Here is a 25,893-nt window from a genome sequence, read left to right as displayed (position 1 = left end):
CGGCTGCCCGCTGCAGGAGCGCCATTGGGCCGCAATCTCATGCTCGGTCACACAGATGTTTGGTTCTGTCATATCTCGACCGCAACCAACACCCAGCCGAGGGCTTCCGCAGCAAGCACATCGCATCGCGGCATACTTCGTGCGGGCCAGATGCACAAACATAGACCTCCAGAGCGATGCCGGCCGAGTTTGCGCTCGACCCGTCGGTGGTTGCCCGCGCTGCCGCCAATCGAGTGGTGGAGAAACCGCCCAACCGCTCTCGTCTCTCGGCGCGGACAGTGGCAGGCTTCCCGCCTCTCTCGTCGGGCTATCTCCCCCCGAAACACTCCCATCGCGGCGGCAGCCATGATCCACCGCGACGCCTTCCCCACAGCCTCCAGGCTCGCCATCACTTGACCACTCTTGCCTCGCTACATTTTTCTCGCCGCGTCGCGGAGTCATGCCATCCGTTTGTTTATTACCGTCGGCTTTAGTTTGTCCTTGCCGACCCTCCGTTCCGTGTCCCTGAGTCCCTATATCTGTATCTCTCTCTTCGTCTCCTCACATGCTTCGCCAGCGCTCTTGACCTCGCCCGCGCCTCTCGTCAAGCCACCATGTCATCGACGTCAAGTATTCGGAAATTCCCCACGATCAAGGCCGTGCGGTCGTACGTGATCGGGGGCGTCGGCTCCGGTGCGAACGACTTCCAAGACTCGGCTCAACAAGAAATCAACTGACATTATACTGCAGGCGGTGATTATCACAATGTAAAGGGAGGGCACTGGTAAGCTACGCCCAGCAAGCAGTACAACACGAGACAGGCTAACCAAGAGGCGGGTCAGGCTCATCGATACCGACATATCGACGCCATGCTCCCAATGGGAACAGTACCGCCAGTCGCGCACGAGCTGGGGCATCAATGTTCTCGGCTCGTTTCTCGTTGAGATAGAAGCCTCGGACGGGACCGTTGGCTTCGCCACGGGCTTCGGAGGTATGGCCCTTCCATCTGATCCAACAGTTCGTCTTGACTGACCTTTGCAGGTCCTCCCGCCTGTTGGCTCGTTCACCAACATTTTGAGCGCTTCCTTATCGGCGCCGATCCGCGCAATACGAATCTTCTCTTCGAGCAAATGTATCGGGCGTCCATGTTCTACGGCCGCAAGGGCCTCCCTATCGCCATCATCTCGGTGATCGACCTGGCCATCTGGGACTTGCTGGGCAAGCTGCGCAACGAGCCCGTCTACCGCCTCATCGGAGGCGCCACCAAGGAGCGTCTCGACTTCTACTGCACCGGCCCCCAGCCGACTGCTGCGAGAGAAATGGGCTTCTGGGGCGCCAAGGTGCCGTTGCCGTTCTGCCCGGAAGAGGGCCACAGCGGCCTCCGCAAGAATGTCGAGTTCCTCCGCAAGCACCGCGAGGCAGTCGGACCCGACTTCCCTATCATGGTGGATTGCTACATGAGCTTGAACGTGTCCTACACCATTGAACTCGTCAAAGCCTGTCAGGATCTCAACATCAACTGGTGGGAAGAGTGCCTGTCGCCAGACGATACCGATGGCTTCGCACAGATCAAGCGGGCTCATCCCACGGTCAAGTTCACTACGGGCGAGCACGAATACTCGCGGTACGGCTTCCGCAAGCTCATTGAAGGTCGAAACCTCGACATCATCCAGCCGGATGTCATGTGGCTCGGAGGCATGACGGAGCTGCTCAAAGTGGCGGCCATGGCGGCAGCATACGACATTCCCGTTGTGCCGCACGCCAGCGGACCTTACAGTTATCATTTCGTCATTTCGCAACCGAACACTCCGTTCCAAGAGTATCTGGCCAACTCCCCCGACGGCCGCAGTGTGCTGCCCGTGTTCGGCGACTTGTTCACCGACGAGCCGATCCCGACCAAGGGCTACCTCACAACGGCGGACTTGGACAAGCCTGGCTTCGGGTTGACCATCAACCCCGCGGCGTGGTCGAAGCTCATTCCGTCGACAAATCTCCTCAACCCATCGCCCGCGCATGCACTGCCTCCGCCGTCCCACGTCGTTGATGGGCAGAGAGCTGAAACGCCAAATGGGAGACCTCAAGAGATGAACGGCGGTGTGGCAGAGAACGTCACCGCTAAGATGGGAGAACTAACGACTCGATCCTAAGCCGAGGGCAGGCGCTCGCTTCAGCGGCCCTACGAGACGAGTCCCTCTCTCTCTTCCAGCTGAGAGACGTCATCGCGTCCCAGCTGCCCGGGTGGTGGAATTCAATAGCGCTTACCGTAGTGCGCCTCGTCTCAGCCGTGCAGGACGAATGTTACTAGGCGTACGTCGTCATTGCCGTCTTGACAGTACCGGCTCTCTGGTCTTTGTCTTCGGCTTCGGACACAATCGCTAGCGTTTGCGGGCAGTGCCGCTGCGAGCACGAGGTGGCGAAAATGGAAGGCGGCGATGGAAAGTCTTTTTCGGGTGACGGCATACACGATTGGACGAGCGTGGGCGATGGGAAGTAGCTGGAAAGCCAAGGTGCATCGCCACAGAAGCAGGCTAGAAGAAAGTTTTTGCAACAGAATTCAGGTCCATTTGGTCTATGCACTTGTACGAGGTTGGCGGACTTTGCAGACTCACAGCCGCCGACCGAGGCGATGTAGCCGTTCGTATTGCGGCGCGGCAGTACTTTACGATTCAAGAGCCTGCGGGCAGACGCCGCTCGCGCTCAGGGGCCTTATTCAGCAGAGAATCCCTTCCCTCCGTACAAGCATCGTGACTGCTCCAATGAAGGCGCTCAGCTGTACCCCAGAGTCTGGCACTCCACGGCGAGCACACTGCTGTTGCATCGTGGGCCTGAGCCGTGGAGTTTTTGCAGGGACGGCGCAAGGAAGGCGGCCCACCCTCTGCGGCCACTCCCCCCATTGCAAACGGTAGACATCGTGAGTCTTTTTTCGTAACGGTAGCCGTTCAAACGGTGGTGGTGGTGGTGGTGGTGCGCCCGAGTCACGATGGGGGGCCGCTGGGGGGGATGGCCACCGTAACGCCCGTCTGCGCTTCGCCCACGTGTGGGAAAACGGTGGGCACCTACGCATGCACTCGCTGGAAACTGCTGGGCGGGGCGGATGGGACGCACGACCCGCGCGGCGGACTTGTCCACGATGGGCGGCAGGAGGCATGAATGACTTGCAGGGCAGGGTCTCACTCACGATGCGCACCTGGCAGCGGCCAGGGGGAGGGATGGACGGGGGGGTTCCACGGTGCCTCGCTTGTCGGTGCGGTGGGGTGGAGCGACAGCTGGGGCGCACGTGCGTACACGGGAAGATGTGATGAAGCCATCGTGAGTCTGATGGTCGTGCAGAGAATGAACCTGTTCTCGGCACTCGGTGTTTCTGTTGGCTGCAGGGTGAGATTGTATGTGGTTGAGCCGCTTGGCGGCAGGCAGGCAGGCTGGCCCTTGTCGAGGGTCTCGCTTGTAAATGCCCCGAGGTGCATTCCCCCCCCTCCTCCTGCGATGCGATCTCGGCAGCGAGATGATGCTGGCACCATTCCGGTACGTACAAGTAGTGCGAGGCTCGACCTCACGAGCCGTGGAGGCTCTCGTGATCTTGATGACCCAGTGCATCTTGGATACAGAGGTACGACGGTGACGACGGACAGACGCACTGCAGAGTACAGAGCACGGAGTACAGGGTACGACGCTCCTTCCCAGCCTCATCAGCCTCAACCTCCAGCTCCTGCCAACGCAAGCGCCCAAGGTTCGTCATACAGGCAACGACCCCCACGCCGTCGTCACCATCCTACCTTTCCCTCCAACGTGCACTCCTCTCCGCAACCGTCTGCATTCCCGCAATCACGAAATCGACGCTGCTGCTGTGCGACGACGTAACCGCGCCTTAGCTGCCTTTTCATCTTGCATCTGACGCCTTGACCCGCCGCCCGCCGCGCTAGAGCCCGCTGCCACCATACTATCGCGTCCGGACCATCCACCGGCGCCGCAGCACGGGGCACGTTGCGTCTGGTGTTGTGTGTCGCTTATCGTCAGACGGGCGCAGCCATCACAGATTCGCGCCATCTGGAAGACCCGCTCGCTGCAGAGCCGCTCTCTCGCTCTCTGACATCACCATGCCGCTGACGGGTCTGCTCGCCGGCAAGACGGCCATCATCACGGGCGGCACGACGGGCATCGGCCGCGCCATCTGCCTCGAGTTCCTGCGGCAGGGCGCCAGCGTGGTCGTCAATCACCTCGGCCTGGAGAGGGACCAGCCGCACCTCGACTCACTGGTCGCCGAGGCCAGGGTCCTCGCAGAGAAGGACGCCGGCGCGGGACGCCTGGCGCACCAGGCGGGCGACGTCCGTGACCCGGCCACGGCGGCCAGGCTCGTCGAGACGGCCGTCGCGCACTCGGGCGCCACCAACAAGCGGCTCGACATATGCGTGTCCAACGCCGGCGTCTGCACGTTTGCCGACTTCCTGACCCTCTCGCCCGACCTCTTCACCACGACGGTCAACACCAACCTCGGGGGCGCCTTCTACGTCACCCAGGCTGCCGCCCGGCAGATGGCCCTGCACCAGTCCCCGCCCGGCGGCAGCATCATCGGCGTCAGCTCCATCAGCGCGCTCGTCGGCGGCGGGGAGCAGACGCACTACACGCCGACCAAGGCCGGGGTGCTGAGCCTGATGCAGAGCACGGCCGTCGCGCTGGGCAAGCACGGCATCCGCTGCAACGCGCTGCTCCCGGGGACCATCCGCACGCAGCTCAACGAGGGAGACCTGGCCGACGACCGCAAGCGCGCCTACATGGAGGGGCGCATCCCGCTCGGCAGAACCGGTGAGCCCAAGGACCTGGCTGGGCCGGCCGTGTTTCTGGCCTGCGACGAGCTGAGCGGCTACGTGACAGGCGCCCAGCTCCTCGTCGACGGCGGGCTGTTTGTCAACCTACAGTGACGCGGCATGTGAGAGATGTTTCGCCCGAACAATACGTGTTCCTGGTCATTGGCGGAGGGCCTGAGATGGCTGTTCTGGCGGTCAGTTATCAATAGGTGTTGGTGGACTGGGTGGCTGCGACAAAGACATGTGGCGCGGCGCACAACGAGAACGGCCTGAGCAAAAGGGAAGCAGGCGCGAGAGGAACATGAATCCCGGCAACAGGGCCCCTGGAACCGAAGAGCGGTATCATGTAAGAAGAACTTCTTACAGCCAGCCAAGCGTGTGGCTTTTCGGCCGGCGTTGATCCTCACCCCAAGCGTCAGGTCGTGATGTGCCAGCCAAGGCTCCTTGAAAAAGTACAGGGTGGTGGGGGCCGCGGCGCGCTGCTTTGAAACCAAACCACCAACGACAAGGATTATCCAACGTCGGACAAACCACAAACCCACACACGTCCAGCGAGTGAGCACCGTGTTTGCTAGTTGCAGGGCCCAGCCGGCTCATCAACCCGCGGCTTGCCTCATTCTGCACGCCGCCAGGGGGTTGGACCGGGCCCGCTCTCCAGCTTCGGCGGCCGCAGATGTATCTGGTCCGCTACGCGCACGAAGTACCAAGAGTACACTTGGTTGTCGCAAAGGGGACAGATGGACGATGGGTGATGTGCAACGCATGGCCTGATGTGCGGTGATGTACGTGCTTGATCGGCCCCCTCCAATTCGCGTTTGCGGAATGTACTCTGGCGCTAGATACATTGTACATGTGTGCGGTGTGTGCCCGTGTGCGCCCGTGTGTAAGTGCGTATGTGTATGCACGAGTTGAGGACATCATGTTGCATACGGGTGGTGGTGGTGCTACGTGGTGACTGCTGAGTTTCCCGGCGGAAGGGCATGAATGAAGGCTGTCTTGTCGGTTCCGTGCGTACATACGCACATGCCGCACGGGCGGATGGAGGGTCGGGAGTGAGGGGTGCTTTGACTGCTTTTGAACATCGTTTCCTGATTATGGTTCTACGTGCGCACGAGGAGGAGGGAAAGGGGAAGACGGGCAAGACGGGAAACTGGCATGGACTGACACATGTAGCACCGCTCCGCCAGGCCAGTGTTGAAAGCTATTTGTCTTTGTCGTACAGCTCCGTACCGTTTCGTACCGTACCGTACCGTACTGGGTTACACGCAGACTGCCTGCTGCTACGGAGAGTACTTGATGCGCACGTCCAGGTATGAATCGTGCAAGACGTGTCAAAGCGGAAGCTTGAGCTTTAGAGGACATGTCAGGTCAAGAGAGCGCAGCTACCCTGACGGCCATTCTGACCAGGGCTCTGCGTACTCGTCTAAGCGACTGCCAGTGCTGTTCTTGGGGGTGATTGCTTATCTCGTCGGAATCCGCCTTGGAGAGACGAGTAAATATAGATGGCACGCGCGGCGACGAGGGACCCGACCCCCCAATCTATTCGCCGAGGCCCCTGTGCAAGGACCTGTGAGTAAGGGTGGTGGATGGGCATCAGCAGTATCCAGGCCAGGATGCCAGGATGCCAGGATGCCAGGGATGGAAGGAAGGAATCCGCATCATCAGCACCACCTACTCAGCCCGCGCCCATCAGCATTGACGTACGTTCCTCCGCCCCGCCCGTCCGCCCGCCCGCGCACATGTTCAAACCCCCGCCGGCCGGCCGGTGAATTACGCAGCGCGCGTGGGCATACCGCCATGAGAACCACGGCAATGGTAGGTAGATAGAACGACGTGCTTGCTACTCTTCGGGCATCGCAGTTCATTACCAGAATCTGCCATCCCGTGCCGAATCTTGTCTCACTTGGTATCGGACAATAGCGCTATGCCGACGGTTGCAGTGCATTGCCGCTCATCACAGAGCGGGAGGGCACCTCTGGAGGGGTCGCGCGGCGGGCGGAAACACGACAAGGCCGTCGCCCTGCCGCCTTGGCTGCCATGTTGCATGCCATGCTGCGCAGGAAGGAAGGAGGGGCCTTGCGGCCATCCGCCCCACAGGGGGCCTGCCTGCCTCCGAGAGGCTCCGTAGCGGAGCCGAGCACGGCGACTGATAGGCCTCCGGGCCGGTGGAGCGGGGCGGGCTTGACGTCAGTGTGGGACCCCCGAAAGGCCGGTCCGACCGCCAAGGGGGGCCGCTGGGAGGGCCGAAGAGACCAGAGGGAAAAAAACTGTGGCCGTTTGTCACCGTCACCGTCCACTGCCGTCAGGCACCTATCGCCGTCGCTGTCATTGTCACCGTCACTGATTTGTGCGCTGTGACCGTCGCTGTGGCTGCTAGCTCGCCGTCGCCGTCACCGACTCCTCGACGTGAGTTTACTGGCCTGGCGGCGGGTTCCACGGTTCCCACCGTGTCGTAACCGAATCGCAGCACTGCAAAGACGGTACGTACGTATCTCATCGCCATCGCTCTTTTGTTCGCTAATCGCCTCGCGCTTGTCTGGCCTCCCATTGTACAGTCACCGTCTCCGCCGCGGCCGCCACCGTCACAGAAAAATTTCCCGCGCTCCCCTGCCGTTTGCCGCTGCCGTTGCTCCCCCACCCCTTCTTTTGACTCTGACCGTCTCGTCTCGGCGTTTCCTGGATGAGTGGTGACTGACGGTGAGTGGTGATCCGCAGTTACATGTACTACGTGCCCCGACGGGTGGAGGGTACACGTTCATGCACGAACATGTCCCGGCGGAGGAGGTACTTTTTGCAGCCTTGGCTGAGCCGGGCCCCCTTGTTACTGCTCCTGCTGCGTTGCTGATTCCGTTGTTTGTTTGTCTGTTACGCGTGCCGAGATAGCATGTACAGCAGGGAGGGCCTCATCCTCACTGGACGGGACATGGCCAACACTGGAACCCCCCTCCATCTTCCGAGGACACGGATGCGGTTGCGCATGCGGATGCGGATGCGCGGGAGGCCGTCTCAGCCAGTGAACCCATCTGCTGGTCTGCGGCGCAGTCTCCCATTGGCCCCGCCAGGGCGTCAAAGAGCCTCACAGCCTCAGAACCGCCGCTATCTGCATGGACGGACGGACGTCAGGCTCGTACTACCAACGCATGTAGTACATACCTCATCCTGCGTGGGGACTGACTAACTGGAGGGCGGGCAACGCACAAACGACGACGACGACGACGTGACCCGAGAGGTACGCACGTCATCGTGCTTGGCCCCCGCCGGCGCCCGGCCTCGTGGTAAATGCCTCGAATGTCACTAGGAGGTTACCGTCGTGCCGGCGGCGGGGGCCACCAGTGCAGCAACCCCCCGGCACCGCGCGCGCGCTTGTGTACGAGAACGTACGTCAAGCGCAGGCATATTGCAGGTCTGGCGGTGCGGGTCGAGAAGAGCTGCCCGGACGTATACATCCTGAAGCAAGGGTACATGTTGTACGCGATACACGCTGCGTCAGAATCCTCACGGCAGTGTCCGCACAGCCGCGAGAGAGGGACGGTTTGTCCCCCTGTGTGATTCAGCGAGAAAGAAGATTCACGAACGGGCCTCGTATGGTCCGGCAGTTCTGTTCTGCACACCAACTCTTTCCCGCCGTCCGCCAGGGGCCGAAGCAAGATGCGCTGTCGCCCCGAGCCAGTCGGAAGAGGCGCCAGCGCAACAAGGGCAGCCAAGCCGGCAGCGCAGCACCAGAGACTGAGACGGTGGGTGGGAGGGAGGACGGAACGGTGGCTGTACGCAGGTAGGTACTCGAGGTACATGCCTGCGTATCGTGTCGTGCATGGGTACATGCCGCCGCCGGGGGCCACCGTCCAAGCAAGGCAGTCCGGCGTCATCATCGAACCCCCCGGCACCGTGTGGGCGTTTCGCCTCCCAGAAACGACGACGACGACACCGAACAGCCGCCGCGCCAGCACCAGGCAGAGCCGCCGCGCCGGCGCTGTGTAGTCCGTAGGTCCGTATCTGGGCCGTATCAGACCAATCAGACCCGTCGGCCATGAACGAAACTTCACTTTGACTAGAAAACTCGCCCTATCCACTTTTTTCTTTCTGCCCCTTCGCGGGCCCTCCAGTCCCTTCGCGCGTCACCACCACCATCGTCACCACCAACCCTCCGCGCGCACATGTCATACAACTAGAGTTTTCCAGCGGACAAAAAACTGTGGGTACGGGTACCGCCTCGGTGGGTACGCGAGACGGGCGGCGGCCCCTTCGCCACAGGGGGCAGGGACTTGCCATGCCGCCGTTGACGCCCGCGAGCGCCTTGTACCGGCCCAAGGCGCGAGGCCGTACCTTGTTCCCGTCAGCAAGGGGGGGCCGCCAGTGATGGGTACCTACGTAGTTTGGCGAGATACGTAGCGTCGTCCAAACCAACTACGTCGTTGCAACAACGGATTATGACTCGGTTCGCTTGTCTTCAGGGGATATCCATCTTTTTCCAAACGGACCCAGCGGGCTCCACGCGGGGGGGATGGGCCATGTTTGCGTCTCCTCCTTGAATGTTGCAGCCACATCATGGGAGTCTGAGTAAGGATGCCCTCGAGCGATTATAAAGGCTTCATGCCCTCCCACCGTTCTTGACGGTAGATCTCTTCCCATCAACCATCAACCCACGCCTCCCTTCACCCTTCTATCCCTCTCCACCGGTCCACCAAGTTTCCACACTCATTCATCCCAACTTCCACATCAACTACAACAACAACCATCACCATTACCGACCAGAGGGAAAGAATCACCACCATCAACACAACCGCCGTCATGGAGCCCAAGCAGAGAGCCGCCTTCTACCGCAAGGTCTCCCAGGCCAAGATGGAGTTTGACGACATCTCCATGCCCTCCGATGGCTCAACCACCCCCAGCTCGCCCGACCTGGCCTCGGACAGCTCCCGCGCCGTCAGCGTCTCGAGCATCCCCACGCCCAACTCCCCCGTCGACCCGGCCTCCGTCGCCGACTCCTTCGTCTTTGCCTTTGACATTGACGGCGTCCTCGTCCGCGGCGGCGAGGCCATCCCCGAGGCCATCCAGGCCATGCGGGTCCTCAACGGCGAGAACGAGTTCGGCCTCCATATGTAAGTTGACCCAGAATTCATTACCCACCCCCGGATTTTCCCACGATGCCTGCACCTTCTCCACCGGTGTTGCATCGTGGGTCAGGGGCGAGTGGCACACAAACACTCCTACAGAACATGATTAGCTAACATGTCTTCCTCAGTCCTCACATCTTCCTCACAAACGGCGGCGGCAAGACCGAGGAGGAGCGCTGCGGCGACCTGTCTCGCCAGCTCCTCCAGGACATCAAGCCCGGCCAGTTCATCTGCGGCCACACGCCCATGAGGGAAATGGCCAACAAGTACAAGACGGTCCTCGTCGTCGGCGGCGAGGGCGAGAAGTGCCGCCACGTCGCCGAGGGCTACGGCTTCAAGGACGTGGTCACGCCCGGCGACATCATCAAGGCCGACTCGGCCACCACGCCCTTCCGCAAGCTCACCGACGAGGAGCACGCCAACTCGCGCGACCGCAACTTCGACGACGTCGTCATCGACGCCGTCTTCGTCTTCGCCGACTCGCGCGACTGGGCCGGCGACATCCAGATCATGCTCGACCTCGCCATGTCCAAGGGCGGCCGCCTCGGCACCCGCAGCGAGACCATGGACGAGGGCCCGCCCTTCTACTTCTCCCACAACGACGTCGTCTGGTCCGCCGCCCACGAGCACGTCCGCCTCGGCATGGGCGCCCTCCGCCGCATGTTCGAGGTCACCTTCAAGGACCTCACGGCCGGCAAGGGCAAGCTGCACACGCACGCATTCGGCAAGCCCCAGGTGCCCACCTTTGAGTTTGCCTACCGCCTCATGAGCCAGTGGCGCAACGACGAGCACGGCCTCGAGCGCCCTCCCCAGACCGTCTACTTTGTCGGCGACACCCCTGAGAGCGACATCCGCGGCACCAACGCCGTCAACGAAAAGGCCGAGAACGACTGGTACAGCATCCTCGTCAAGACGGGTGTCTACCAGGACGGCACCGAGCCCGCCTACAAGCCTCGCGTCACCGTCAACAACGTCCTCGATGCTGTCAACCACGGCATCCAGCGCGAGATGCGCAAGAAGGTCGTCTCGTCGCTCAAGAAGGACGTCATCGGCCTCCCCGAGGGTGCCAGCACCGACGCCATGATTGTGGACGCTGAAGATGCCATCACGGCATAATTCACTTCCATCTCTTTCCCCATCAATCATCACATCCATTGGGTTGGCGTTTTGACCTTTCACACTTTTGGCTCATAAATTGGCGAGTTTTGCTCTATTCAAGCTCACGGCTTTTACGAAATTTTCCTTTTCATCTTTCCTACATGGCATCTGCATCGATACAGAATCGGACAGATAGATTGCGAGCGAGGCTATAGACCATAGACTGGACTGCCTTTGCTGTTTTCTTTTAGCTAGACCTGGGACCTTTACCCGAAAACATCATGCACCACCTTATACCCTGATGAGCATGACATCATAAATAGCATAAAAAAAGACAAATTCTATCAACTCGAGACAGTTCCTCTCAGTGATGAATAATTGTAACTGTTCGTGAAATGAAAGGGGCCTTCTCAGTCGACCCTTTGCGATCCTTCAGGGGCACTTGGTAGCTGAGCTCCCCTAAGCCCGTCGCAATCCGCCCAGGGCGCCCATTGTTACCCCTGGACGTCATTGACAAAGATGGCATGCCCGAGGTAGATGGCATCCAGCCGACCCCACCATGCCACCCCACACATGACGCTTCAGCCAGTGAGTGGACATGGACAACGTCTTCACCATGGTAGGTACCGCCGGTACAGGAAGCATGTACGAATTACGAAAACGGTCCTTTATTGCCTGCATAATCCCCTCAGGTCTTGATCCCTGCCCCTGGCGCCAGCTCCGTCCATTCCCGACTTCGAGGAGCAGCAGGACCCGAGGCTGGCGCCACGCAGGCGAATTTGCGTCCCCTTGCCGATATCCTCGCAGAGGATCGACAGAAGTACCTCCTTCAGATGGTGATGTCGATTGGCCTCGCACATGCGAAGAGTACTTGTGCGTGCGTCGTGGTACCTCGCCGGGATATCGATGCTAGGTGCGCGAGATGGCGTCACTCGCCGAGCGCCTGCATAGCCCATCTCACCCGCCATGTCACCCTCAATCCCGCTCGGCCGCCCAGCCGCCGTCCTCAGACAATGTCCTCAGAAGGAATGCGCCGCGGTGGCTTGGGAGTGGAACGGCAGATCCTTGTGGATAGTGCGCGACGCCCAGCCCAGCCCAGCCCGAACCAAACCGCCCGTCTACCCCGCCGGGATACCCAAAACGAACAGTGAGACGGCGTCACATTTGATGTCGCGCCGCGTCTCTCCCCACACTTGTCCACTCCACAATCCAGACTTGTCACTTCAATCACGCATGTACACACAAGTGTAACACTGCAACACACGCCAGCGTCTCCCCACCGGTCGGGCTACACTCGGGCTTGTCACTCCGCTTCGTGTGGAGAGCAGCTGTCAACCCCGGGTCCGCGGGGTGTATTCGTCGCATAACGCGGGGAAGATGGGGGGCTGGGCACAAGCGGCGAGAGGGTCGGAAAACGCGGCTCTATGCCAGGACGCAGCATGATGGAAGACGAGCAAGAGCCCCGCCTCGGCAGATCTTGGCTGCAGCACACGGCATGGAACGACGGAAAAGCACGGCGGACTAGGGGTTTTGATGCTCACACCCTCCTTTGCCTCGCATTCTAACCTCCCGAGTCTTCTCCTGCGTGGTGATTCTTAGCACTGCTCCACGGCTCTTCTCCGTCGGGCTTCATCCTGGGACATGGAAGGATCCTAGATGGCCAAGACACACCAAATGAGGCATTCCGGGCAACCAGCTGCTGCAACGTTGTGGGCGCCGGGATACTCGACTGCATGAACCTACACAACGAGAGGCCGCAATTCTTCATCAGTCTCTACCTCCCATCAAAGATGAACCTTCACGACATGCACAGGAGATTACACAGCAGTTCAAACGCAATGCTCCGCGCTTAGAGATTCATTGCACTCGTCAGTTCCATGTCTCTCCACAACATCTCCAGAAAACGGCCCGCCACTTTGAATACCTTGACGTCGTATGGCTCTACGAAAGGCATCATCTGTGGTGTCTAGCTTCAGGCCCAGTCTCTGGACCTCATGCCAAGGGTTGGCTGTCTAAAGGCCATGGGCGTAAGACGGCAATAAAGTGTATCAAGTGACTCCAGTTGAGTGCTCTGCGTGGTAAACATATATTCCGAGTTTTGTTGTCTTCATGCTCCTTTTACTCAATACCGCCAACGTATCGAGAGACCAACAGCGTATTTACGTGTACTATTATTCACAGGCGCCAACAGATCAAGAACAACAACTTCAAGCTTTGCAGCGGGCGCAGGTCTTGGCCACCGTCGTCCAACTGCCATCCACGTTCTGCCGCTGGTACGCCAACCCCGAGCGCGCACCCCCCTCGCCAAAGCTGAGCACAAACTCGCCCTCCTCCTTGCCGTCCACGATGGACGTCGCCAGCTGGCTCCTACACGCATGAACCACGCGGTTGGACCCCTCGCGAATGTCAAACTTGGCGCCGGGCTTGGACACGACGCGGACGTCGTACCGCGGCGCGCCCTCGTCGTCCTTGGAGCAGGTGGCCTTGATCTGGATGGGGTACGAGTCCCGCGGGAGGGGCTGGTCCAGCGCCGTCAGGGACATGCTGAGGGCGTCGTCGGAGCCGAAGCGCACGGCCGCCTCGTCGAGCTTCATGCGCGTCGTGTACAGCGAGCGGCCGTTGCTCGTGCTGTTGCGCGCGTGGTGCACGTAGAAGAGCTCCGCGCCCTTGCGCGTCCGCAGCGTCACCTCCTGCGGGTCGCCGCCCTCGTCGTGGCTGGGCGGCGGCGGCGACGCGACGATGCTGCCGTGGCCGGTCGAGAAGATGGGCCTGGCGCCGTCGGGCTCCTGCGACAGGATCGGGTTCTTGGACGACTTGCGGAAGGGCCCCAGCGGGGACTCGGCCGTCGCGAAGCCCACGCCGTAGTTGGACGCCTCGTAGTTGTTGGCGCTGTACGTCAGCATGTAGACGGGCTTGCCCGTCTTCGCGTCCGGCCGCCGGATGACGGTGCTGCCCTCGGACCACCGCCTGTCCTTCTTCTTGCCGTTGTACTTTGTGTAGTCGTTGACGTGGAAGTTCTCCCACTCCTGCGGGTCGGCGCCGTACGAGATGACCGTCTTCCAGCCGTCCTTGCGCGGCGGGTTGCCGATCACGCCGGTGCCGTTGTACGAGGCGATGTCCTTGGGCGGCGCGGGCGCGTCCTTGGCGTGGGCGTCGACCTGCGAGGGGATGATGGCGGGCATCGTCTTCGCCTGGGGGTCGTCCCACCAGTCGCGCGCCAGCTCGACGACAATGATGTTGGACTCCTCAATGTACTTGCCCAGCTTCGTGTCCCAGTTCCAGTTGCGGTAGGCGTTGCGCGACGCGTACAGGTAGATGCGGCCGTCCTCGTCGAAGAAGATGTTGGGGTCGATGAAGGGGATGTAGGTCCCCTTGGGCGCCGTCTGACCCTCGCTCAGCGTCTGCGGCGGCAGCATCTGCTTCTCGTCCATGATGAGGTTGACGTCGTGATAGCTGGGGTCAAACGGGTACCAGTCAATCGGCTTCGACTCAATCTCCTCAAAGGGCCCCGTGGGCGAGCGCGACACGGCGACGCCGAGCTTAGACGGCTCCTCAAAGGCCGAGTAGCGGAAGTGGTCCTTGGCCAGGTCGGCGCGCAGGCGTCCCGCGAAGATGAAGAAGTACCAGCCCGTCTTCTCGTTGTAGTACGTCTCGGGCGCCCAGAACCAGTCGCGCGCCCAGCACGCCTGCCCGCCCGCGAGCTTGTTGCCCTTGTCATCGAAGCACGCCTTGAGCACGCCGCCCGGGTGCCGATGCCATGTCGAGAGGTCCGGGCTGCTGTAGATGGCAAAGTTGAAGCCCGCGTCGGCGCCCTCGGTCGAGTACGCGTAGTAGTTGCCGCTCTTGCGGTCGTACAGCACGTACGGGTCCGCCCCGGCGTGGCTGGCCGCGTTGTGGAATTGCGGAGGAGGCTTGGGGGAGGGGGAGGGGGAGGACATGGTGGTGCCGGCTTGCGTGAGGGACAGCGCGGGGAGGCACACGAGTGCCGCCCTGGCAAAGACGCTGGAGAGGCGCATGCCGTTTATTAAAGCGGTGATCCACTGGGCAGAGGGGTAACTAGAGACGGCGGCAGGCCAGACTATGGATTAGGAATCACTCAGATATATTCTACCCAAGACACGAGCCAAAACACCATCGACCTAATGCGCGATATCGTCGCATTATAAGCACTTACAGTAAGACGGCCGGGCCGTGTGCTCTCGTCGTGTTACCCTCGGGCCTCACTTCCCCCTCCCTTCGTGTCGTGAGCTCTACGCGCACCAAGGAGAAACCGCGCCGCCTCCCATCAGCCAACGTCCATCCGTCGTAGTGCGATCGCCCTCCTGACGGCGGCGCCCACCCCTGCACCATCCGTGCAATCCTACCGGCGCGGGTCCGGGAATCTGGGGACACAAGTCGTGGGGTCCCCACATATTCCCCTCCGCCGTTCACGCCGACACGGGCCTTTGTGCTTTGTACGATGTACATTTACCGGAGGGACACGACTCGGCCCGCGGTGCAACGTGATTTCTGGGACAGCAAGACCTGATCCGGGAACTCTAAGTGCTATTGAAGGGCGGGGGATACGAAGACGGAGGTCTTTCGGTTTGCGAGTGGACCCCGAGTGAGGCCCGGTTGAAGCATCGTGAGCTCCGTGCTCCGGTGTCGTTCTCGCATATGCCAGGAGATTTGATGGCCAAATGACGGCACCCAGATGCGAAAATTAGCCAAATTTGCCGCAAGAATATAGACAGAATGGCGGTGTATTAAGTCTAATCCTCAAAGTACCACGCGGCACCAAAACAGGGAAGCTGGATGGTCGTACACCCGAGCCATGCCGGCTCTGATATCGCTTCCTGCAGCGACTTTGACTTATTCATATCAAACTCGTGCAAAAAGCCGTTAGCAACTCCAAATGAGCCCCAAATAATACCGCCCCATGACACCAGCAACGAGACACTATTCTTCAGACCATTGCACGTGTAGACGACACCCAGCACCTAGCCAGTTTCATGCTTGAGCAGGAATAGGCGGGCCACCGAGCACACCACACGATCGGCCAAACATCTGATCACAGGCCGAGCTCCGTACGAACCACGGCCAGCCCCAAGCCTGCAGAGCGGTTGCTCAGCCTCCCAATACTTGCGCCTCAATCGTTCCATGTAGTAAAGTGGACTCATGTACAGCAGAGCAGAGGATCAAGAGGGTGTAGTGCAATTCACGGCCGTCTGAAGGCAAGACTCCAGCCTCATTCGAGGCCGGTGCTACCCCTACTTCCCCGTGAGCTTCAGCAAGGCCTGTGCCCTCGACGCGACCGCCGCGCCGTCGAGAAACGCCCTCAACTCAACCGCCTCGAAGCCCGCCGCGCCTCCCTCACCCTCGTCCTCCCGCGCAGGCACCAGCTCCAGCACATTAAACTCCCTAACGCGCACCTCGACGCCTTCCGGATCGTCCTTGAACACGGTAACGCTCGTCGACTCGTACATGACGGTCCTGGCACCGCCGCCGCCGCCGCCGTCGTTCCCGCGCGCCATGTCCCACGCCACGTCCACCTCGTGCCGGAACTCGGCGACCGTCTCGGCGCGCCGCTCAAACATGGGGAGCACGTCGCGCGCGGGCATGGGCGCGCCGCCGTTGATGACGAAGACGGCCGACGGCGCGAGCAGCGACATGAGCTTCGGCGTGCCGTCGAAGGGGCCCAGCGAGTCCAGCTCCGGGAGCAGGGCGCGGAGGAAGAGGAGGCCCGGGGAGGCGTCCGCGGGGATGGCCGTGTAGGGCCCGCGGTGTATGGATACTTGCGACATGGTTTGATGGTGGCGATGCCTGCGTGGGTGCGTGCGGCGATGGGGTGGTCGTCGCAGGGCTGTCGCACGCCGGGGATGAGGTTGGTTTGTTGTGTCGCGGTCAGCCTCGTTAGTAACGCCAGCTGAAGAAGTCGCGCTTATACTTGGGCGACGTATAGTTGCCCGAGTGGCGGCTGACTGAAGCTGAGCCATAACGAAGGCGACACTAGGAGGTCAGCCCCCCGCTCCGGCTTCATCCCGCGTTTGGCCGTAGACTCGGCATGTTCACGGTGCAAGACTGATGAAAGCTCATCTCTCGTGAAAGACGAAGCCGCCCCACGGCGAGGTGGCCGCCCAACCGGCCGCATCGACGGCATCCTGCCGCGCTCGTCTCTGCGCGAGGGCCTCATCGGCGCTCATGCCGAGCGCAAAGGCCGGCACCTCATCGCGGTCGACGCGCAGCCAGCCCCTCCATCCCGTCACGACGTCTCCCGCGCCGGGCCCTCCGTAAACGCCTCCTCCTCCACCGCCGCCGCCTCCGACGACGAGCGTCCCCCACCACTGCCGCGCGCGACTCGCCTGCGCCGCATCGTCGTAGAGCATGAATGCGCCGGCGTCGGCGACGAGCGCGCGCAGGTGCCCCTCCATGCCCGGCCCCGTGACGGCGCTGCCGCTGTGCGCGGGCCGCTGCACGTAGACGTGTCGCATGTCGTCCTCGGTGCACGTCAGTCGCGTGGCGTCGAAGCGGCCGTCGAGATCGACTACGAGGACGGCCTGCCGCAGCGGCGGCGCGGCGAGCTGCGAGACGAGCGTGTAGAGCAGCGGGAGGCCGCGGCCCGAGATGGACGTCGTTGCCGCCTGCGTGTCGCGGAAGTGCCGCGCCGCAACGCGGTCGAGCTCGTCCATGTGCGTCGTCTTGACCTTGACCTTGCTTCTGGTGTTTTGGGGCGGCGTCGCATCGCTGGCTGCAGGGTCTGGCAATGCTGCGCGAAGGCTGTCCAGGATCTGTGTAGTGCGTGTAAGTGGTTGTACGACATAGGTAAGAAGGCAAGGCTGCGGTATCGGGAAATGAGGCGAAATCCAAGTGATTATCTGGATGATCCGGCACATCTCGGTCAACTAGACCAAGAGGCTTCATTCTCATGGGTGCATGGTAACGGCCTCTATGTGGTACTGAACCGACAGTGAATTTCCGTGATGTGCCGGTGTGGGTGAAGCTTCGACTTCATGTGCATGCCGAAGAGACAACCATGCTGCCAGGCAAGAACGAAAATTGGCGCAAAAAGAGAAGAAAATTCAAACAAGAACTGATGGGATGTGAAATGAACGACGGGGCAACGCCGAGCAGTCCAGGCTTGGAGCTTGCTCGCGTCGCGAAAACGCAGCCAAATTCAGGCACCCAGGCCCATCCATCACCGCACCTCACCACCAGCCAAAATAAAAACAGCAGCAACACTCACTCACTCAAACTCACTCACCTCTTCCAAGCTCGCCTCCTCCACCGCCGCCAGCAACATCCGCCCACCAGCCGCCGCCGCAGACGCAGACGCAGACGCGTCCATCGCCCTCACCTCTCGCAGGTCCCCCCCCCACGGGACAATCAATCAATCCACCCACTCAAAATGACGCCGCCGTGCCACTCCTTCCCGGCCTCGGAGCTGCCCACCAAGGTGCAGCTCGACGCCCGCGGCCGCCGTCGCAAGCCCCCCGTCGTCGATGCCGCCAGCAGCAGCAGCAGCAGCAGCAGAGTCGACCTCGCCGCCTGCGAGCTCCTCCAGATGCTGCAGTACAAGTGCGAGGTGCAGCGCCCGCACGCGCGCGACAGCCCCGTGCAGTGCTTCGCCGTGGAGCGGCTCTTCCGGAGGTGAGAGCTTTTTCCCTACTGTTGCGCACCGCTTCCCTTTCTTGCTTTCGCTCGTGCTCTCGCGTGTGCCGCTGCGTGTGTGTTGCGCGAGATGGCGGTGCGATGTGTGTGTTGTGTTGATGCAAGGTTGACGTTTGGTTTCTTTTCTGGGCGCGCGCAGGTGCAACGACAAAAAGGGCCCCTTCACGGTCGAGACGACGGCCTGGGAGGGAAAGGCTCCCACAACGCCGCCGCCGCCGCAGCAGCAGCAACATCAACAACAACCCGGTGGCAGAGATGACGAACCCAAGCCTGCCGCGAAGCCGTACCAATGGTCGTCGAATTGGCATGACGCGGATGTAGCGCCTTGATGCCGGCTCCGGGAATCGACAGCCACCGTACCACCACACCCATCATCCTCACACAGAAGAGCACCCCTACAGCGACCATGATGGCCGGTACATGCCTCCGCACATGGCCACGCCTGAATGAATGGTACGCAGCTCCGGGATAATTGCGCCACCTCGCCGTCGTTTGGAAGCCGCGTGCGCCCAGGCGATGGCATCACGAATGGCTTCATCCTCCGGCCGCGCTGGTGTGGGGAGCCCAGCGCCGAGAACGGCAGTCTAGCTATGGCCCCTACTCCGCCCGCCTCGAATAGTCAAGCAGGCTCAAACCAGCAGGAGCTCCTAGGCTTCGGTAATAACCAATTCGCACGCTCGTTGCGATCCTGGCCGGGCCAGAGTCGCCGCCATACGTTGCCCCCTCGAGGATGCCACTACGCTGATGTCCAGCGCCCGGTAGGACGGGGGCAGATGAGTTGCCAGGTGCAGCTGCAATAGCTAGATGAGAAATAAAACGGACACTCTCCTCTCCCATCTGTCGGCGGCCCAATCCTCAACATCCCGTCTACATCGCACATGCCAGCTCCACCAAGCATTCTCGGTGCAGCACCACAGGCCATCATCGTGAGTCACAAAGTAAAGTCAAGCATTGGTCGACTGGGTTGCCCTGGTCTATTGTACAGTATCGTCCAGCGACCACGCTGCCGCAGTTCTGCGCAGGATATACATCCCTCCCTCGTCTATCCGCACCTTCGGCGCTCTTTTCCCCCCTCCCACCGTCCCGTATCACACACTTTGCCCGTTCGTCCGAGGCATAAGCGCGCCCGTCATTGCGTCGTGCTGGCAACAGTGGCGGCGGCAGCTTTTTACTCGGTCTGCTTGCTGGCGCGCTGCTCCTCGAGCTTGTTGTAGAAGGCGTCGCGGAGGTTGGTTCGGGGGACGTGGTAGCCGTACCTGTTTTCGCCAATTCGTCAGCCGGCCGACCCCAATTGCACTCTCCTCAAGCAGAGAGGATTCGCCGAGGCAGGGCGTCGTTTGACTTACCAGAACCAGTTGGCCATGGCGAAGCCGGTACCTGCATCCAGGCGTTAGTCACTGGCTCACCAAGCTCCACGAACCAAAGCTCCCAGCAGCTCCCGTCAATGCCGCCCCCTCGTCCCAAATCGAGTCGTCGGGCCAATTCACGTACCCAGGCCAATGGAAAGGTCCAGGACCAAGCGTCGTCGCAGAATCTATAGCAAGAGGAACCACCCGTTAGCTCGCTGCAAATTTGCCTTTCCCGGCCGGCCCATCACCAGCCGTCTGGTGACCCCACCGCCGGCGCTGCTGCCAATTGACTCCCCCCCAGTGCATACGTACTCCGGTGATGGGCTTGATGGCCATTTTGCTTATCGAGTCGGATGCGGGGAGAGCTTCGTCTCGTGAGAGTTTGTCGGGGCGGGTGGATTGTAGGTCAAAGGGTGCGTCCGGGACGGGTGGAACCGAGGATGGCCATGATCGAATGTTGTTAATCGCGCTAACGAGAGCCGTCGAGTCACGTGATATAGTTTTCGCTGTGGCGGCAGAACATCGGCATTGGCAAAAAAAGGCGACGCACCGGCGAGCTCCAGATGGCAGGGCTCCAACTACACCCAGGAGGACCATCGTGAGGAACTCGTCTGGCAGATTGTCGGCGTCACAACTCTTCGCCATGAGTGTCCGCCTAGCCGCCCGGCGGCTGGCGCTGTCAGGTAATTGCCCTCCACAACAGACCAGCCTCGCCCCGTTCTCAATGGCTGACCACCGCGTCTCGCACGTGCAGGCTCCTCGTCCCCTTCACCATCCTCCCTCCTCGTCGCCTCGCCCACATGCGCCGCCCTCCTCGCCTCCCCTCCGACCTCCTCCCAGCGCCGTCACAAATGGTCCATCAACGTCTTCAAGGGTTGGGGAAAGTCCAGCTCCAAGGACGCCTCCGCGAGCCGCGGCGGCGGCTCCGACCCGCTCACGTCGGAACTCGACGACCCCAAGAAGCGCCAGCAGTTCCTCGAGCGCAACATGCACGGCACCGTCGAGGACAACATCTTCCAGGACGAGATTGAAGCCGGCCCGAGCGGCGCCGCGCAGGAGGAGCGCACCGGCGCGGCCCAGGCTGAGCAGAAAACGCGCGAGAACATGGCCATGGTCACGGACCCGGATCCCCGCGCCCGGATACGCTGGCACCGCAAAAAGGTGATCCAGATGGTCCGCACCAACGGCCACCTCACCACGCGGGAGCGCCTCGCCCGCACCGAGCGCCAGCTCCTCCACAAGAGCACCTTCCTGCCCACCAGCGTCAAGAAGCTCGTTATGCTGTCGCGCCAGATTGCCGGCAAACCCGTCGACGATGCCATCGCTCAGATGCAGTGGTCCAAGAAGAAGATGGCCGCCGAGATCAAGTACTACCTCGAGGAGGCACGCGACCTCGCCGTCGCCCAGCGTGGCATGGGCCTGGGCAAGGTCAACGGGGAGCTGCTGGACAAGCCGCGAAAGATCCAAACCAAGGAGGGCAAGTGGATGGACGTCACCGACCCTACGCGCATGTATATCGCCCAGTCTTGGGTGGGCAGGGGCCCGTGGCGCGGCAAGGAGATTGACTACAAAGGGCGTGGCAGGATGGGCGTCATCCAGCACCCCAGCACCAGTTTGTCCCCCAGACACACCCACCGGCTTTCCCCTAACCTACTGACACACCACCCAAAGGCTTCACAGTCCTCTTGAAGGAAGAAAAGACGAGGATACGAGAGCACGAAGAGCGCGTGGCTAAAAAGAAGGCCAAGGGTCCCTGGGTCCATCACCCAAACCGCTCCATCTACGGACAACGACCTTACTACACCTGGTAGACAGGCCCCACAGACCCTTCACTTGCATACAGAGCGGACGACGGGCATCGACGTCAATGTCACTGGCGGCAGAGCATGTACTTCCACACGGGATACTGTAACAACACATGTACATTGAATACCTAGTTGTACAACTGAGCTAAAATCTCCGTTGCTTGGGACTCTCCATGGATATCTAAAGGCAGCCATCTTTGCATGGTAAAGTAACAGGTGGCACGTTAAAATGGAAAGTGAGAACGCATTCCGGTACGCCGCCGCATCCTCGTGGCACTGAGCGAGCCATCCTATACGTTGCTCCTCTAGTCATGAGGCGACGCCTCCGTAGTGCTGGCACGAATCATGCAAGCTCATTGCATCAAGCCACTGGCATCAACTGTGTGGATGAAATGATTGTCCCGAGGTAAATGAAAAGCGTCTGCGGCTTGTCGTTTCGAGCCTGCTCGTCGAGCGCAGACTAAGTCAAATGAATGTGCCGAACCCCGAAATCACACCATCGTTCGCGGTTGCGTACGCGGCACCATGTCCTCGTACCGGTTGGAGGACAGCTCAATGTCGTTGTGATACTTCTCGAAAGACCCGTGGTCGGGGCTGGCATATGTCCTGCCCGCCCCAGGGAGCGGCTTTGAGATCTCGAAATGCGGATGCTGGCTGGGTCGGCGCTTCCGGTTGCGAAGAAGAAGGCAAATGACAATGCCCGCAATGGCAATGACGGCAGCTCCAATGCCGACGCCGATACCGATGACAGCAGCCTGAGACAAGCCCGAATTCGAAGAACCGCCCGCAGCCGCTTGCGACGAGGTTGCGCTGGCCGGGATGCCAGCATCAGTCGTCGATGGCGCGGATGTTTGAGTTGAAGAGGCGGTGGACTGTATTCGCCGGTCAGCAACGCCAATACGATTCCGCGGCAGGTACTTACAGTAGACTCGGCCGTAGCAGATGCCGTAGTGCTCACTGATGCTGACGTCGATGTTTGCTGCGCAGTCTCAGAGACAGAAGACGCCGAGATAGACGTGGAGCTAGTTGTCGAAGTCGTCGTGGTGGCCGGAGTCGTAGCCTCGGGGGTGGGCGTCGGCGTTGGTGTAGTTGGCGCTGCAGTGGTCGAAGGGGCGGCCGGCGCTGTCGTCGCGCCGAACGTCAGACCTGTATTCAACCGTGATGAGTCTTCTGCCGTGCGCGTAACAGGACTGAGCGTACTTACCGGGACAGAAACCACCAATGAGTGCCTGGCGTACGTTGGGCTCCGTGGCACCGCAGGCAACGGCGCAGTCGCGGACGCCATAGAAGAAGTCTGCTTTGGCGCACAGACAACCAGCATCATCAGCATTCACGCAAGCGAACTTGGTGAACTGGCTTCTGGTAGTGGCCGAGCATTGGGGCTGTTTTGGTCGTCAGACCTGTAGTCATGAGGCTTCGGGAGGATGGGACTCACGATACAGTCTGCGCTCTGGGCAGCAACACTGAGCATCTGTAGCGCGCTCAGGGCGCCAATCAACAGCGGTGCGAATCGGCCCATGATGAAAGTTCAGAAAGTAAGGATTTCGCGCGCCGTGTCGTCGTCGAGACTACGAGGCAAGCAAAGCCTCCGGCTGCCGAGCCGTGTCGATGACTTTGAGGTCCTTAAAGAGCGGAGGCGGAGAGGTGTTGAGGTAGGCAGACACGTCCTGAGGTGAGACCAAGGGTGATCTCCTCGGGTATTACGATGCCTTCGTGCGCACAAGCCAAGGTCGGCGGGTACGGAGCCGGGCACGAATGGTGTTGCGGGACGCGGCCGAATACGAAATCCGTGTAGCCAACGTGTAAAGGAGCGGCTGAGAATTGGTAGGCTGGAAAGAAAGATGACGTCGGTGGGAACGATTGGAATGGAATGTCGAAGCGGCTGTCGCGTGTCGAGATGGTGACCAAAAGAGCGCGGTGGTCTGAGTGTGGAGGCGGTGGAAAGTCAAGAATGAAGGTGGTCACGAAAGCGCGAAAGAGAAGTAAGGGTGGGGGACAAGAACGAAGGACGGCTTCACGACATGTGAGGGAGCGCGCTGTACAGTCCAGTACTGCAAGGTACGGTGAAGAGAAGAAGGCGGAGAAGGCCCTTTGGTGTTGGTGGGCGAGGACCGAGGAGGGGGCGGCTGTGAAAAGTGAGAAGCGAGGACGAGGACGGGCCTGGGGCATGAAACGGGGACGAGGAAGGCGTGGAGGTGCGTCTGTGGATGGATGGATGGATGGATGGATGGCCGGGACCGGGACCGGGAGACGGGATGGCAGGCTCAACCCGCGAGCTTTCCAGCCTCAAGCCTCCCAATCAAGCCCAATCAAGCCCAGCTGCAAGGCTCCTTCCGCGGGCTACGATAAATCTGGCAACGGCAGGAGCGAAGGGGTCCTCTTTGTGGTGCCTTCCCGTGGTGTGCTTGGCAGGAGCGAGCCATTCGCAAACTGATCCGTTCCTTCCCTACCTTTTTACCTTACTCGCACAATCAGATCCATAAAGCATCAACAGAGGCACGTACGATGGAGCATGAAAGCTGATCCTCGCTTGGTCTTCTCTTGGCCGCGGCATGAGCGAGGCGCTTCGTCGGCAATGCCATGCCTCGCTTCCTCGAGCCCCCAGAGCAACCACGCCCGCTCCGTTTCGTCGACAAACTCTCCCCTGAAGAAGCCGTCCCCGCTCCTGCACTTCGCTGCGCTGTCGCTGGCGCTGTCGACGCACGCACGGCGGGACGCACTTCCCGTAGGACGAGCCATGGATGGACGATGGTATGGCGAAACAGCCAAGGGTGCGTGCTGAAAAGGCCCATTCCACGGTTGGGCTGGAGCTGTGAGTGGCCTGTTGAGTGAGCGGCGTCGACCAGGCTGGCGAGCTAACCGTCGCGTGCCGCCCTAGCTCGCAGTAGTCAGGGGTAAGCAATGCTGCTCCTTGGCTTGCTGGGCGGGGCCGAGCTTCCGTCAGTCGTTCCGTGGGTGCTTGGCTCAGGCGGTGGCCACGGCGTCTGTGCAGTGCGGACGGTGCGAGATGATGATGTCGTTTTTTTCTTCCCCGTCTCGTGGCAACGGCAAAGGCAAAGGATGAGACCGTGGGCTTGAGACTCGCGTGGCAGGGCCGGGACATGCATTGCGGTTCCCGACTTGGCAGGTGGTTTGACGCAGATTCGCGCGACCCTGCGAACTGGTCGATCTGGATCTTGACCATTCCTTTGCTCACATCTCATCAGTACCAGGACCCTCGTCTCGCATGTCAAATCTCCGCCGGCGCCCGTCCATGCCCAGCTCGGACGACTGACTCCAGCACAGGGAGGGGCGCAGATGGCCGTGGCGCAAGCTCCTCGAATGTCACCCATGGCCCCATTTCGCGGGCTGTCGATCCCCATCCTAGCAATACCGCCCGTCCAGTCAGCTGCGAAGCAAGCGACGAGGGTGGCCGCTTGGGGCCGACTTGAAACGACGGCCAGCCACGACGCTTCCAACGCAACGGTCGCTTGCGGGGTGAGGGTCACCATCGCCAGGGGTCGCCGCGCGCTGCCTCGCCGCACGTCAACACGGCTGCCGTATCAATACGAGCTCAGGCAGTCCGGTCAGTCGTGCGCCGTCAACCACGGGATGCAGCGCTGAACAGCTCGAGCATGAGTACGGGCGGTGTGCTGCACTCTGTTCGTACACTCAGAAGTTGCGCTCGCTTGGCCAGCACAGCCACTGTGAAACGGTCCTCGCTGAGGCCGCCGAGACAGCACATATGCATGCCAGCAAGCACATGAGACGGAGAACGGGTGTGGGATTGGCTGGGCCCCGGGGACCGAGGCCCTCGTCGCTCCATCGTTGGCGGCTTACTACGACGACGTTGCATGTGTCGTCTGTTGGGTCGCGATTCAAGCTTCAGGGCGCGTGCCTGAGCGACACCAGCGGTTGCGGCCCACGAGACGTGCATAATACGGAGTACAGGTCTGGACTTCTGACTCCTGAGAGACGTCGGTAGGAACAGGACGGACCAAACGGACGCGCGACACCGGCTTCCAACAGCCCGCCATGTTGGGTCGGCAAATGGTCTAAAATTATGTCTGTCCCAGGCTTCGTCACAGACCTCCGTCCGAGCTGCCGACTGATTTGCGCG

General features: G+C 61.1%; 9 protein-coding genes across 9 annotated transcripts; 5 read left to right on the top strand and 4 right to left on the bottom strand.

Moving 5' to 3' along the window:
- Positions 1–593: 593 nt before the first annotated feature.
- On the top strand, positions 594–2,126 carry PLICBS_010275 (uncharacterized protein; the record flags this gene model as incomplete). Its single annotated transcript, XM_018326629.2, has 4 exons — positions 594–672; positions 730–763; positions 822–970; positions 1,021–2,126. The coding sequence occupies 4 exons, from the start codon at positions 594–596 to the stop codon at positions 2,124–2,126; spliced, it is 1,368 nt and encodes a 455-aa protein (XP_018174949.2).
- Positions 2,127–4,073: 1,947 nt separating this feature from the next.
- On the top strand, positions 4,074–4,895 carry PLICBS_010274 (L-rhamnose-1-dehydrogenase; the record flags this gene model as incomplete). Its single annotated transcript, XM_018326631.2, has 1 exon — positions 4,074–4,895. One exon carries the CDS (start codon positions 4,074–4,076, stop codon positions 4,893–4,895), a length of 822 nt encoding a protein of 273 aa, XP_018174951.2.
- A 4,674-nt stretch (positions 4,896–9,569) lies between these two features.
- PLICBS_010273 (uncharacterized protein) lies at positions 9,570–11,011 on the top strand (the record flags this gene model as incomplete). Its single annotated transcript, XM_018326632.2, has 2 exons — positions 9,570–9,880; positions 10,024–11,011. 2 exons carry the CDS (start codon positions 9,570–9,572, stop codon positions 11,009–11,011), a joined length of 1,299 nt encoding a protein of 432 aa, XP_018174952.1.
- A 2,189-nt stretch (positions 11,012–13,200) lies between these two features.
- Positions 13,201–14,931, bottom strand: PLICBS_010272 (uncharacterized protein; the record flags this gene model as incomplete). Its single annotated transcript, XM_018326633.2, has 1 exon — positions 13,201–14,931. The coding sequence occupies one exon, from the start codon at positions 14,929–14,931 to the stop codon at positions 13,201–13,203; it is 1,731 nt and encodes a 576-aa protein (XP_018174953.2).
- A 1,311-nt stretch (positions 14,932–16,242) lies between these two features.
- On the bottom strand, positions 16,243–16,776 carry PLICBS_010271 (uncharacterized protein; the record flags this gene model as incomplete). The annotated part of the gene is made up of 1 exon (XM_018326634.2): positions 16,243–16,776. The coding sequence occupies one exon, from the start codon at positions 16,774–16,776 to the stop codon at positions 16,243–16,245; it is 534 nt and encodes a 177-aa protein (XP_018174954.2).
- A 288-nt stretch (positions 16,777–17,064) lies between these two features.
- PLICBS_010270 (uncharacterized protein) lies at positions 17,065–18,317 on the bottom strand (the record flags this gene model as incomplete). The annotated part of the gene is made up of 2 exons (XM_018326635.2): positions 17,065–17,760; positions 18,234–18,317. The coding sequence occupies 2 exons, from the start codon at positions 18,315–18,317 to the stop codon at positions 17,065–17,067; spliced, it is 780 nt and encodes a 259-aa protein (XP_018174955.2).
- A 60-nt stretch (positions 18,318–18,377) lies between these two features.
- On the top strand, positions 18,378–18,969 carry PLICBS_010269 (uncharacterized protein; the record flags this gene model as incomplete). Its single annotated transcript, XM_065601906.1, has 2 exons — positions 18,378–18,619; positions 18,780–18,969. 2 exons carry the CDS (start codon positions 18,378–18,380, stop codon positions 18,967–18,969), a joined length of 432 nt encoding a protein of 143 aa, XP_065457978.1.
- A 1,663-nt stretch (positions 18,970–20,632) lies between these two features.
- Positions 20,633–21,800, top strand: PLICBS_010268 (mitochondrial 54S ribosomal protein uL22m; the record flags this gene model as incomplete). Its single annotated transcript, XM_018326636.2, has 3 exons — positions 20,633–20,672; positions 20,744–21,601; positions 21,661–21,800. The coding sequence occupies 3 exons, from the start codon at positions 20,633–20,635 to the stop codon at positions 21,798–21,800; spliced, it is 1,038 nt and encodes a 345-aa protein (XP_018174956.2).
- Positions 21,801–22,285: 485 nt separating this feature from the next.
- PLICBS_010267 (uncharacterized protein) lies at positions 22,286–23,313 on the bottom strand (the record flags this gene model as incomplete). Its single annotated transcript, XM_018326637.2, has 4 exons — positions 22,286–22,666; positions 22,717–22,940; positions 22,999–23,176; positions 23,230–23,313. 4 exons carry the CDS (start codon positions 23,311–23,313, stop codon positions 22,286–22,288), a joined length of 867 nt encoding a protein of 288 aa, XP_018174957.2.
- Positions 23,314–25,893: the final 2,580 nt, after the last annotated feature.

The sequence above is a fragment of the Purpureocillium lilacinum genome, assembly GCF_023168085.1.
Source record: "Purpureocillium lilacinum CBS 284.36 DNA, scaffold_8, whole genome shotgun sequence".
NCBI classification, from domain to species: domain Eukaryota; kingdom Fungi; phylum Ascomycota; class Sordariomycetes; order Hypocreales; family Ophiocordycipitaceae; genus Purpureocillium; species Purpureocillium lilacinum.
The sequence above is the reverse complement of the archived record's forward strand: the minus strand, read 5'-3'. Positions and strand labels throughout refer to the sequence as shown.